The sequence below is a fragment of the Nansenia antarctica genome, assembly GCF_963989245.1.
Source record: "Nansenia antarctica genome assembly, chromosome: 14".
Lineage (NCBI taxonomy): Eukaryota > Metazoa > Chordata > Actinopteri > Argentiniformes > Microstomatidae > Nansenia > Nansenia antarctica.
This window is the reverse complement of record NC_137684.1, coordinates 12162911-12176326: the sequence shown is the minus strand read 5'-3', so window position 1 is coordinate 12176326 and position 13416 is coordinate 12162911. Positions and strand designations below refer to the sequence as shown.

The window sequence follows — 13416 nt, the reverse complement described above, 5'->3', positions numbered from 1 at the left end:
GCCTGAACACCTTTGGGTGTGGGAATGGCAGAAGAATACAATAGTCTTTTTGCTGTTAGTCATCTTAATTAGGCCTGTTTCGGTATTGTCATCCACCTATTTTTGTTACAAACGCTGCTTAGCTAAAGACTAAATCAACAGATCAGAGATCGTCTTCCCAATAGGCGCTGCAGCTTTTCCCCCTGTGAACATCAAAATGGATGCCTCTGGGTGTACTGGCTACAATAAAAAAAAAGTTCAGACAGACAAACATTTAAAGGGCAGGGTTCACGACCCCACACAGCAGTGCACAGCAGGACGCACACATGCACGCCTGCACGGCATGCCCAGGCTCAACACCAACAGTTAACAGGTCATACTTTGGTCCACAGCCACAAAACTTCTCAGCAATCAAACTTCAGGGGTCAGTCAGTAAGCACAGATCTGGTACCAAGTCAGGCCTTGGGCGTGTTGTCAATGAGACTGCCACATAGACCTCACGGCCTGCTCTCCACCGCTCCTCACGCTCATGCTAAAAGGCTCATTTCTTTCATGCGCTTGCACACACTGCTGTTTGTTGTTTTTTTCCTCCTCCTAGAGCTTTTATGATAAACATACCATTTCAACTTTATAATATGCAGATAAGTCTAACGTCTAAGTTGCTTGTCTTCAGTTTTTTGATACGCATGATACTTTTACACTTGAAGGGGCACATTTTAACATTTGAGGTCTGCCGTGACCAAAAGATGCCATTTTTGGAACACTGTTCTTACACCTTCAAAGGTGAAACACTTGAAACAAACATTCAAATGTGCAGTCATGTATTCATTAAAACCCATTGGTTTTACATTGACTTAAAAAAGGAAAATGGAGGTTGGCATTAAGGAATTTAAAGAAAGTTCATGGCAGTAAATTAAATATGTCACTCACGTTGCCTAGTCTTACAAAAGTATTTTCACTGATAAAAACAACATTCGGAATATAGCTAATACACTACTACTAGAGACATTTTTTGGGTGGATAGTAAGTTTCTCATGTCTCCAGCTAGCTAAACAGTCTAACTAGGATACCACCATCTTATCTAAAAAATATAGCTAGCCAAGTAACTAGCATTAGTGGGCTTGCTTAAGCAAATTTATTTTCAGACGTTCCACAGCTCTCTCCATGATTTTAAAATGTAAGTTATTTCGGATAGCGTTGCTCACATAATCTGCAGTCCCTTTTTCTGCCCCAAACTTCCCCTAACTGGAGGACATGAAAATGTAATTATAATTATAATTACAAACCGGTAACAGAATAGGCCTAACCAAATTCAATCTGCAACAGAATTAGGCCTACTAAAATTAATTTGGCTACATTCACCTATTGTAGTACAGGTTGTACAAAACCTAAAAGAGTTATTTGGATGTCCCTGTGGGAGAACCCTTTTAGGTTCCCAGTAGAATGTTCTTGGGTTCTATGTCGAGCGGAAAGGGTTCCAAAAGGGTTCTTCCACAGGGATGGCCAAACAACTGTGGGAAATATAGTAGGGATGCACGATATGCATTTTTCCCAACCGATACCGATACTAGGGATGCTCCGATCTGGATTTTTGGGGCCGATACCGATCACCGATTTCTTTCCTCAAGATCAACCGATACCGATACCGATTTTAAAAAAAATACATAACTGTAGGCCTACTGACTGGATAGCCTACATATTTTTTGCTTTTTAGACAAAAGTTTTGATCCATTAGGCACCAAGCAAACGCAGACCCATTTTTATGGCATAGTAAAGGTCTGGCCTATCACCCAGTTAGGGCCTGAAGCCCAAGTCAGTCGATATGGCTGTATAAAAGACATCATAAACGTGGCCTTCATGTTTTACATACTGTTACGTCCTCCTATGTTTTCTGTTCAGTTATCTGTCTTCCCCAGGAAAAAAAAGAAAAAGAAAAAGAAGAAAAAATATCGTTTTTTGCGATCGGCCATTTTTGCCGATCACCGATCGAGTCATTTGGAGTGAAATCGGCCGATTTAAATCGGTGGCCGATAAATCGGAGCATCCCTAACCGATACCGATATTTACCCGCTTCTCGTGGCCGATAACCGATACCGATATTATTATTATTATTTTATTTTTTCTTTCCTAGCACCAGGGGAGCTCCCCCTCCCAAATTTCGTTGTTTGGTACCTGTACTATATCAATGACAATAAAGACCATTCAGATATCATTTCACAGTTGATAACCTGTAGTTCATGCACACCTGAAGGTAAGAAAGGCTATGTAGTGAGCAAAGATTGATGATTTAATATTCCATAGTGATCTCACCAAATCTAACTTACATCACTATTGTTAACACAACAAAGAGAACACTTCTGAGTCTTCAAATGTTCATTTATTATTTCCTCTAACAAACAGAATCTGTTATACAGTGCACAATGCTTTTTTTAGCCAAGATCTGGCCTCCTTTTATGAAAACAAAAAAGGCTCACCTAAGAGTAATTAGATCAAAAAAGTGTCAAAAATAAAGTGCACCTTGTGCATCAGTCAATACAAAAATAAAGACTTTTAAAGAACCAAAAGTTGTATAGAACTTGTACAGAAACTAGTGCCAAATGGCTGCTTAGTCTGCAGATAAACAGAATGATACAAGGCACATAGTAGGCTACACTAGTATGCTTAATAAAGCAACTGAAAAGGGCTGGGCTATGCTACTTTTAGTACATGAGGATGAGGTAGGTTGTGATAAAGCCCATCAAACGTTTTGCATAAGAATTCAAAATAAATTGCACTGACATGGAAAAACATGTTTTCCTTGTAAACAACTTGTCTTGTATAGCCTACATTCACATTCTCACCTAAATAATAGACACGTTTTCCATTGGTGTTCCCTAATATACAAACTGAATACAATTCAAATGCGTGTTCAATAGGCACCGCGGCTAGGCTACCTTCTGCTTGATATTCCTTCCATACAGCGTGCTTGCAATGGTGAATCTTAAGGTGACTTATGAGATTCGTTGTGTTGTAACTCGTAGACCTTTGCCCTCCTCTCCGAACTTTTGTCGAACATGTGTTGCAAATTGCAAATGCACTATCTGCCTCAGAAACTCTGCAGAATGTCAGACACACCGGGGAAGCTCTCATGTTTCGCTCTCGTCTATACACTGCGTGCCTGTACGCAGGCGCAGCAGCATGCGCGCGGAAACCGGAAGCAGAAATATTTCCGGCTTCATATTATGAATGAATGAATGAATGAATGAATGGTCTTTATTGTCATTGCTATAGTACAGGTACCAAACAACGACATTTGGGAGGGGTGGCTCCCCTGGTGCTAGGGGGAAAAAAAAAAGAAAAAAAAAATCGGCTCAATATCGGCTACAATTTTATAAAACCGATAAAAACCGATACACATTAATTTCCCATTATCGGGCCGATAAATATCGGTGCCGATAATATCGTGCATCCCTAAAATATAGTAGTAGTTATAACCACCTGCACCATCCTCCTCCTCATCAAACACTGCATCAACATCTCCATCTCATGCGCTAATAAATGGACTTCATTGTTGTTGTGTACAGTGGGGAAAGCAAGTCCAGCAAATCACACAAATATGAAACTTCCATGATCATTTACATAGTGAATGGTGGCATACATGTTGCACACTTCTACAAAAAGGGCATCACAAGATGTATCTTCAAAAGAGCAGACACGTGGTGTAGTGTCCCTAAGGCTGGTTTTTATGATGTTTTCAGCCATATCAGTTGCAGACAAAGAATGTTTTCATTTTGCAGAGGCCATCTCAAGAAAACTATGAGCAGATTGGGTGACTGTGTGTACAGGATACACTTTTTTTTCTTCCAAATCTGATGTGTTTCTGTTAGAAGTAGGCCATGTGCACAGAGTTGTACGGATTATTAAACTTTGCTGACAATGTTTTGTTATTTTTTATCGTTTGAAACATTGAACATTTAGTCCCAGGTTCATTCTGTTGCTCTGGAATTGCAGTATTGTACTGATAAAGATATACAAGCTACTATGGCCAAGAAGAAAGTTTCAAAGGTCCGACTAATGTCTGTGAAATCACATGATGGCTGATAGGCTAATGTTATTTAGGGCAAAGATATGGCATAAAGATATCAGCCATATCTTTGCCCTAAATAACATTAGCCTATCAGGCATCATGTGATTTCCCAGACATCAGTTGGACCTTTGAAACTTAAATAAACTGATAATTTCTTTGTGGCCATAGTAACTTCAAACAGGGATGTAGAGCCATACTGCGAGCCACAACCAACATGATCTTACTACAAGGGCGTTTGCACTTGGCAAACAGTGCCCAACTAAAATGGCACACCTTTGAGGAGTGTCTGGTTGTGCTAAATGAGGAAAGACACCAAGAGATGTCTAATGGATGAAATTCCTTTTTACCTGGTAGGGAACTTTTCAAGGACTAACAGATAATAAATAAAACAGGGTTTAAAACATACAGACCCAGGTTGTGGGTCCCTTGTTGTCACACTTTTCACTATTAAAAGACAGTTTGTGGGTTTTTGGATCACTTTAAAAATACAATATATTTAGGCTATTATTATGATGAACACTGTGACAAAAGTGGGTGTTGTGGTAAATGAGAAAACAGGCCTAAACTAGGGATGCACCAATTAATCCGCCAGTAATCGCTTTCAGTCGATATTGGCAAAAATGTACACAATCGTGCGTGGTCATTTCATTTGTGACTTACAGTGGGGGAAGTTCTTAATTCAACATGTTTCCATTGCAGCTATTCACATGGTGTTTAGACCAGACATTGGTATTAGGCTAACTCAATAGAACTACACAGATAAAGAAACTGTAACATTCCAATCCAGCTATGGAATGACACACAAACAACGTATTTAACACAGTAAGACAAAACACTAAACCAGCATATGCCACTAATGAGTTCTCCCACCTGTGCTAATTAGAATCAGCAGGGTTGGTGCATATTGGTGAGTAAGTACTTCCACTTCCTCTTTGAAGAAGGGTTTCCCACCTCTGAATGAACAAATCGTTTGTCACCAAGCTTTCCTGCAAGAAACATCTCATGATGGGTAGATGCAAAGAGCTCTCCTTTGCAACAAGATGGGGCGTGGGGCGGCTGTGGCACAAGAGGTAGAGCCGGTGTCTAATGATCGCATGGTCGTTAGATCAGCGGTTCGAACCCCGGCTGGCCACGTGTCGAAGTGTCCTTGGGCAAGACACTGAACCCCAAATTGCTCCAAATGAGCAGGCCGGCGCCCTGCATGGTAGCTTGCCGCCATTGGTGTGTGACTGGATGAAATGAGAGGCTATTGTAAAGCTCTTTGGAAAAAGGCGCTAAATAAGTCAGTCCATTTACAAGAATGTTAAGCAGCATAGTAATGGCACTCGTTACCAACAGATTTCTCAACTCCAAAATGTTCCTATAAGCACCATTGGGGCCATTATCCGCAAGTGGAAGGAACATCAGTCGACCATGACCAGGCAGTCAGAAAGTTAGTCAGAAGAGTAACCCAAGAGCCAAGGACCACTCAAGCAGAGCTCCATAAAGACCTGGAAATATGTCGAATTTAAACATTGTTGATGTGTTGAATACTTATTTTCCTCACTGAATGTTCTACTGAAATATCAAGACGAGGCATTTCGGTAAAGAATCTCAACATAACAATCACCTGAAAGGACGACATACCAAGAAACATGCAAAGTACCTCAAAACAGCAGCAGCAGCTAAAAAGAAACTCCCCCCCCCCCCCCAACCAACCAGACTCCCTCGGAAGCCCAAGCATTCGAGAATGACAAATAAATTCATGTAGGACAGTGCCAAAGCTAAAAGCATCTCTGAGAAAGTTATGGAATTCATTGCCCTAGATGACCAGCCCTTCTCTGTTGTGGGGGATGTTGGCTTTCAGCGGCTGATTGAGAATATTGAACCCTTTACCACACTGCCATTTTACAACGGACATAATGTATGTCAGCCCTGTCATTATGTTAGTCTCACAGCCCAGACAAAGCTTTCACGTTGAGAAAAACTAGACACACACGAGTTTTCGGGGTCAGAGATGTCTAAGCAAAACTTTAAAAAGCATGCTATTAGAGGCAGTGAATAACTGAATCCGACCCCCTTCACTGTATCGCAACCCTACTGTATCCAAGGTCTAACCGACCATTACTATGTTGGGGACACAAAACAACATGCATGAGATATGCCTGAGACACAACTGGACATGTTGAGTGGGCCTGCTGGAGATGACGACAGGGGTGCACAGTGCAGAGACAGGTGACACCAACGTGGAGAAGTGTAGGGTAGCATCCCCAGCTTGAAGTCACACCACGGCAACAGACACCATCCCAACCAAGCCTTCATCAAGATAAAAAAAAGTACATAAAACAATCATGTCATAATATAATGCGAAAATTAGAAATTACCATGTCTCCAGGGGTCCTTGGGCTCCATCGCTCCAGAGACTATATCCTCATCTGAGGGAAAAGTCACCCTCTTGGCCCCTGGTTTGTGTTTATCATCTGCCTCCTCCAGGGTAGGGGAGAGGGGGGCCTCTTCCTGGAAAGAGCCCTGAGGCAAGCTCTCCTGCCTGGGTTCTGAGAGTTCCTTCTCTCCATCCTTATCCGAGACAACGTCCAGGGTTACGGAATCGGAATTGGTACCGCTCGAGGAGGACGTCTCCTCCGCCAGGGACGGCCCCTGTTCTGTCGATGATTCAGACTCCAATACGCCACTTTCATCTAGGCTCAAATCCACACCGATGTCCATATCACCGCCATCGTTCCCTTCCCCGATAGTAAACACAAGGCCCAGAGGTTCTGTGTCCTTGATACTGTCCGCCTCACGTCGGTCGTCGATAGAAACATTTGAGTCAGAGGAGCTGACGACCTCGGAGGTGTCGGGGACACTGTTGTTCTTATTGCCATTCACCTCATCGATCTCCAGTGTGTCCTTAGCCTGCCGGTTGTCCTTGTCTCCTCGGGGGTTGTCAGTGAGTCTGGCGAGCGAGGAGTTGTCGGCGGCCTCTGAGCCAATGCCTTGTTTGCCCGAGTCTCCGTCCATCAGTTCCGAGATGCGGGGTATGATCTCTTCCGAGTTGTTGGTGGTATTATCGTCGACATTGTTCTTTGTTGTTTTGACATTGCACAAATCTAGAGCTTGCTCTTCGATATTCATATTTTCATTTCCAGTGCAATACAGACAATTGATTGTGTCAGGGGCAAGAAACTTGTCACAATGTCAAGAGTATTCAACTAGCTTGACTTGACAGATGTGATGCCCCGAGGATTCAGTGTATTCAGTCTAGACGTGATGTAGACACTGATTGACAATTAGATGCCCATCTTTCTAATCTTTAATGCCGGGAAATAATTAGCTAAAATAAGTGCTTTCTCCAAAGGTGTTAATGACAAAAAAAGTAATGTTTATGCGAAATGTCAACAATGAGACTACACAAGTGCATGCTTGATTTTACATCACATGATAAATTGCACAGAATCCTTCAGACGAATGATTTGACAGCTGACTGCACGCTAACCCAAACATGATCACTTTATTAAATATCGATAATTATGAGGCGAAGATGATATTATGATACTTCTTTGTTATCTGAAGTTTCTACTATCACCTGTCCAGGAACTTGAGTGATGAACGGTTGTCAGGAGACGTGGACACACCTCAGCTGCATGTGCCCTTTGAGCAAGGCACTTAACCTCTGTCAAACGACTCTGATGAACGAATCATCGGCCACGAATCAGCTCAGAGATGACGACAGTTTAATCCTCTTCAACCAAGACACAATAACTGAACCCTGTTTACCCCCAGCTGTTACCTTACCTCGCCAGTAACACTTGCCTGGGCTAACTTGTTTAACAACAGCAGCTGTCTGTGTTCGTAGGGTTAGTCGGTGTTATTGAAGCGGATATGGAAGCAGATGTTCCTATATTGTTTTGGGAGACTAGATTACCTGGTCCTCTCAAGTCCTCACGGTGCCTCCATTACGTTAGCTAGCTGAAAGTGAGCTAGCTTAAAGCCAAGGAAGGGATTTCATTTGCATTGAAGCAAAGCTAAAGTAGTGGCCTAACAATGACATCTAGGCTGGCGTGTTTGCATGATGCACCTTTTTGTCAGGACACATTCGTCGTTGTCTTCCCCCCGAGTCCTTCATCGTTTGTATTTCAAGAAAAATAATTTCCGAACGCCGCTGTCTGTTACCCGCGTTCGTAAATTCGCCCTGGAACTCTGATCAGCACTCGTGGAACGCCTCTTGTCCAATCAAATTACCTGGTCCCCTTTATGACGTTGAACCCAGTGTGCGCTCCGGCGCTCTCGGGGCGAGTTGACGAACGCACCCCCTCGTATCACAATCCTCGAGTGAGGAAAAAAACAGGCGTCATAGTCCACAGCATGTTTCAACCGTGCTAGCTAGCGAGCGTGTGTCCAAATGTCTTCAAATGCCGAACGAAAAGTACATCTCCCTATTGATCCTTCGGTTAAAATACGACATGTCGCTCCGTTTCATATGTATCGCATGTAACCAATGTCAAGATGCTGTTTCTCTTCTCCTGGTGCTAGCTAGCTTCCTAGCCTGCTCAAGTCCAACAACTGTTTGTTGTTCGTACGTCCGTACGTCATCGCGTAGGGCCACGTTCAGTAGACGTAACGTAAGCGCTCCAAATCACAGAGCAGGCGCATGCGAAGGCTGAAGTTTTTTTTTTTGTTTTGTTAGTTTTGACTCAACATTCTGAATTGAGTGCATTACTTTAATTTGACACGTTGAATGGACATTCATTGATTGGTTCATTCATGACATTTTTAATCTCATTCATGACATCAAGAATTTTTGGGGGCAAGATTTAGTTGACTAAATTAATTATTTAAAGGAACCAAAATGATTTAAAGGAACCAAAAGCCAAAATATTTTTTTCTTAACATACCAGGCAGGGGGTGATTCCACAAAGCGTGAATAGAGATAATCCAGACTAGTTTCGATAATTCTATAATTTCAGCTCGAGTTCCTTTCCATGAATGTGGCTCAAATAATTCGCTGTTTGGTTGCTATGCAACCTGGTAGTGACCAGGGCTGTGTTCGAAATGGCATACTAGCATACTACTCATACTAGATAGATTTGAGTAGATTTGAGTATGCGAGTGTGTTCACACTGTATAGTATGTGAAATTTGAGTATGCGAGAAATCTAGTCTGTATACTAGATTTTGCTGAATCATTGAGTATGCCATGACACCACACTACTCCTACTCAACTTCCCCAGAATGCATTGCGCGTCTCTTCAGTCTCGTCAAACTGCGACATACAAACTCGTCATACAGCTGTAGTTTACAATCCTGTCCGAGAGCCTGGAGACCGAAAACTCGCAATAAACAAAACATTTTGTAAAGATTTGAGTGTGCGGATGCTGCTTTTTTGCACTCTATTTGATACTCTTCAGCTGCAGCACCCCAGCTAAGTCTGATCACGGATGAGCGGTGGTATTTTCACTATATTGGGAATTCACATGGTGAAATGCATTCTTAGACATGACTACGTCGTCATGATTACAAAGATGCCACTTGAAATGTATGAAATCCAAGTTTATTCGTGTCTCACACACACGTTCGCCTAGTATTTGACTGCCTGTAGCCCAGCTAGACAAATGACACTCAGCTCTTCCTGTCCTTCCCCCCCTCTGACCTACATGTGGCAACACGTGTCTCTGCATGTCTCGCTGACATCTCTACATGGATGTCGGCCCACCATCTCAAACTCAACCTTAACAAGACTGAGCTCCTCTTCATCCTTGGGAAAGCCTGCCCTCTACAAGACTTCTCAATCACAGTGGAGAACTCTACTGTAACCCCCTCCCAGACAGCCAAGAACCTTGGAGTGATCCTGGACAACCGCCTATCCTGTGCGGAGAACATCTGCTCCTGCAGATTCCTCCTTTACAACATCAGAAGGATACGACCATTCCTCATCAGAGAAACAGCGCAACTCCTGACCCAGTCACTGGTAATCTCCCGCCTTGACTACTGCAATGCACTCCTGGCTGGGCTCCCCGCCTCCGCCATCAGACCTCTTCAGCTCATCCAGAATACTGCTGCCCGTCTGGTATATAACCTCCCCAAATATTCTCATGTCACCTCTCCTTCGCACCCTTCACTGGCTCCCGATAGCAGCTCGCATCAGATTCAAGACCCTGGTGCTTACCTACCAGGCAGCAAAAGGGACAGCCCCTGCATACCTGCAGGCAATGGTCACCCCCCAAACTTCAGCCCGTGCACTCCGCTCCTCCACCTCTGCTGGCCGACTGGTCCCACCACCTCTACGCCAACACGGCAGTCGCGCTGCCCGGTCACGTCTCTTCACTACACTGACTCCCCGCTGGTGGAATGAACTGCCCACGACTGTCAGAACTGCAGAGTCACTACCCATCTTCCGTCAGAGACTGAAGACCTCCATCTCTTCAGGCTACACCGTAACTGCTCCTCCTGAGACATCTTCTGCCCCTCAGCACTGCGTCTCCTAAAGCATTGGTCTTCAACCGGGGGTCCGCGACCCCTAGGGGGTCCACAGAGGTACTGCAGGGGGTCCGCCAATTTTTTTCCGAATAATCACCAAAATAATTTGTGACAATTAAAACATATAACAAAAGTTATATTGAGTAAACTACAAGCATTAATAGGCAATAATAAGCTACTTTTGACGAAAAACTATTTACAAAATAAATTATTCCCATGGAGCAGAATCAAACGTTAGCCATTATAGCAAGCTAGGTGTTGCGAACAACAGAACATGAACAGCGGAACAGAACTACATTGAAGTAATAGTCAATAATTAGCATATCGTTAGCAATCAATATTTAGCATAACAATACTAAAAGTAAAAACAAGATATTATTAGTTACTACTATTAATTAGTGAAGCAGGATGGATACATTTGTAACAGTAACGAGACCTCGAGATCCAACGGCTACTCCTTCCACCTCGGCCCCAGCAGCGCCTGCCCCAGGGGCAGATAAACGCAAAAGAGAAAAGTCCCGAAAATATTCAGAAGTGTACCATAAGTTTGGATTTACTTTCAAAGAAACCGAAGGAGTGGAATTGCCGGTGTGTGTTGTTTGTGCGGCGACGCTCTCAAACGAAAGCATGAAGCCATCAAAGCTGCAACGACACTTTGAGACGAATCATGGCCACTTACAAGATAGAGCACTGGACTACTTTTCAGGCTCGTCTGCACTCTCTCCAAGGCCAACAGACAATGATAAGAAAATCTGCGAAAGTCGGTGAGCTTGCTTTGAAAGCCTCATATCAAGTTGCTCTTCGCGTTGCCCAGTGTAAAACACCATACACAATTGCAGAAGATTTGATATTGCCTGCGGCCACTGATATGTGCAAGACCATGTTTGGGAATGATGGATATGCAGAAAAGTTGAAGACTATCCCGGCGAATTGGTGAAATGGCATCGGATGTGAGGGTGCAGTTAATTGAGAAATTACAAACGGCAGAGGCATTTGCACTCCAGTTGGATGAATCAGTGGACATGTCCAAAGACGCACAGCTCTTGGCATTTGTGCGCTTTGTTGACCAAGACGAAATGTGTGAAGAGTTCTTGTTTTGTAAGAAGCTTCCTGAACGCACAACAAGTGCTGAAATTTTCAAAGTGATTGATGACTTTTTCGGTGAAAATGACTTTTTCGGTGAAAATGACTTAACCCTTTATAGGGCACTCATTGAAATACTTTGAAATTCTACATTTCAACCCTAGAGTGTTATTGGAGGACATAAGAAGACATTTTTACTTGAGTGAAATTTTTAAAAAATATTATTTTTCATCTTCAAAATCAAGGTCAGCGAAGTTACCATATATGGTTCCTTGCCCGTTCGTGGTAAAAACAAATCATCAATCAACACATCTGAACTCTCATTTAAAAACCCTTTATAGGGCACTCATTGACATTTTTTGAAATTCTACATTTCAACCCTAGAGTGTTATTGGGGAACATAAGACATTTTTTTTTTTTTTTTATATATAATTTTTCATTGTCAAAATCAAGGTCAGTGAAGTTACCATACATGGTTCCTTGCCCGTTCGTGGTAAAAAAAATCCAAGAAGTGTATATATAAGAAATACAAGAAAAACACATAAGGTGAAAGGAATATGTATTTTAGAGCATTAGAACATGAGTGTATCACATATACACCTTATACAAACACCTCAGAGCAGAGTGCAATGGTTACTATTCGCAACCACAACAGGTAAATACATCAGGTAAATAACACACAGACCCTAACCTTGTCACCTGACCCAGCTATCATTGGCTTAGCAAATAACCAAATGTATTATATACATTTCCCACACTGGGTGAACGGCAAAAAAGGCGACTGCTGCCGACCGAGTCGACAAGCCTGGAAAGTTTCGGGTTTTCATCCAAGAAACCAAACTTGAATTCAGCTGCACCTGTTATGACACCTAACGTTGAAACTGTTGAAATAGCAGAGCTCAAACAAATCCAAGTGCTTCCGAAGAAAGTAGCAGAACTCACTATGGAGCTATTTTAGTGCCAGCAGAAATTGAATTGTATTTGACAGATTGAATTGAATCTGAGCACAAATTGAATTGTATTTGACAGATCTGAATTGTATTTGACAGATTGAATTGAATCTGAGCACAAACTGAATTGTATTTGACAGATTGAATTGTATTCAATTCAGTTTTCATTATTTTAATTCAGTTTTCAAATTCAGTTTCTCTAAATACAATTCGTTTTTTCTCAAAATACAATTCAGTTCTCAAAATACAATTCAGTTCTCAAAATACAATTCAGTTTTTCTCAAAATACAATTCAGTTTTTCTCCAAATACAATTCAGTTTTAGAGGCACTCATCCGGGGACTCTGGGCTAGGTAGAATAATAGAGCAATGATCGGCGTCGTTATATACAGAACATTTATGAAATAGGGGTTGATTCATCAGAGCAGTCATATGTCATCTCCCTGTCATCAGGGATTTGTAGTTCTTCATTTGATTTGCCGTGTAAATCCCCAGATGAGAGTGTGTTGGGTTCTCAATAGGGTTAAATGCTATATTCTGGTCAGCCCGGTTGTAAATCAGGCCATGCTAACCCATCGCTAGTTCAAACAGACCATAGTAGACCTTAAACAACAAAGAGACACAGAGTTCATCATGATCGTTATTTTCTTGCAAGGAGAATGAATGGAAGTCTCCCTCAGAGACTCTCATTCAGACTGGGCTATTTTCTCTCGAGCAGGTCATTTTATTAGAAACAGAAAGACATACGTACAGGAAGACACACATGTACAGGCGGGGCCAGCCTCGTGAGGCACACACAATCGCAGGAACATACATGGGTAGGAGGAGACACTTTTCATGAGGAAGTGCAGCGTGAGAAAGCCACCATAAGCAGTTTCTTTGCT

At 42.5% G+C, this 13416-nt stretch overlaps 1 protein-coding gene across 1 annotated transcript in view; it reads right to left on the bottom strand.

The window, feature by feature from the left end:
• Positions 1-7798, bottom strand: part of ppp1r37 (protein phosphatase 1, regulatory subunit 37) — a 62959-nt gene extending 55161 nt beyond the window's left edge. Inside the window, exon 1 of the mRNA XM_080544584.1 lies at positions 6409-7798. Coding sequence (XP_080400710.1) covers positions 6409-7159 — 751 coding nt within the window. The 5' untranslated portion in view covers positions 7160-7798. The remainder of the gene's footprint in view (positions 1-6408) is intronic.
• Between the last annotated feature and the right edge of the window lie 5618 nt (positions 7799-13416).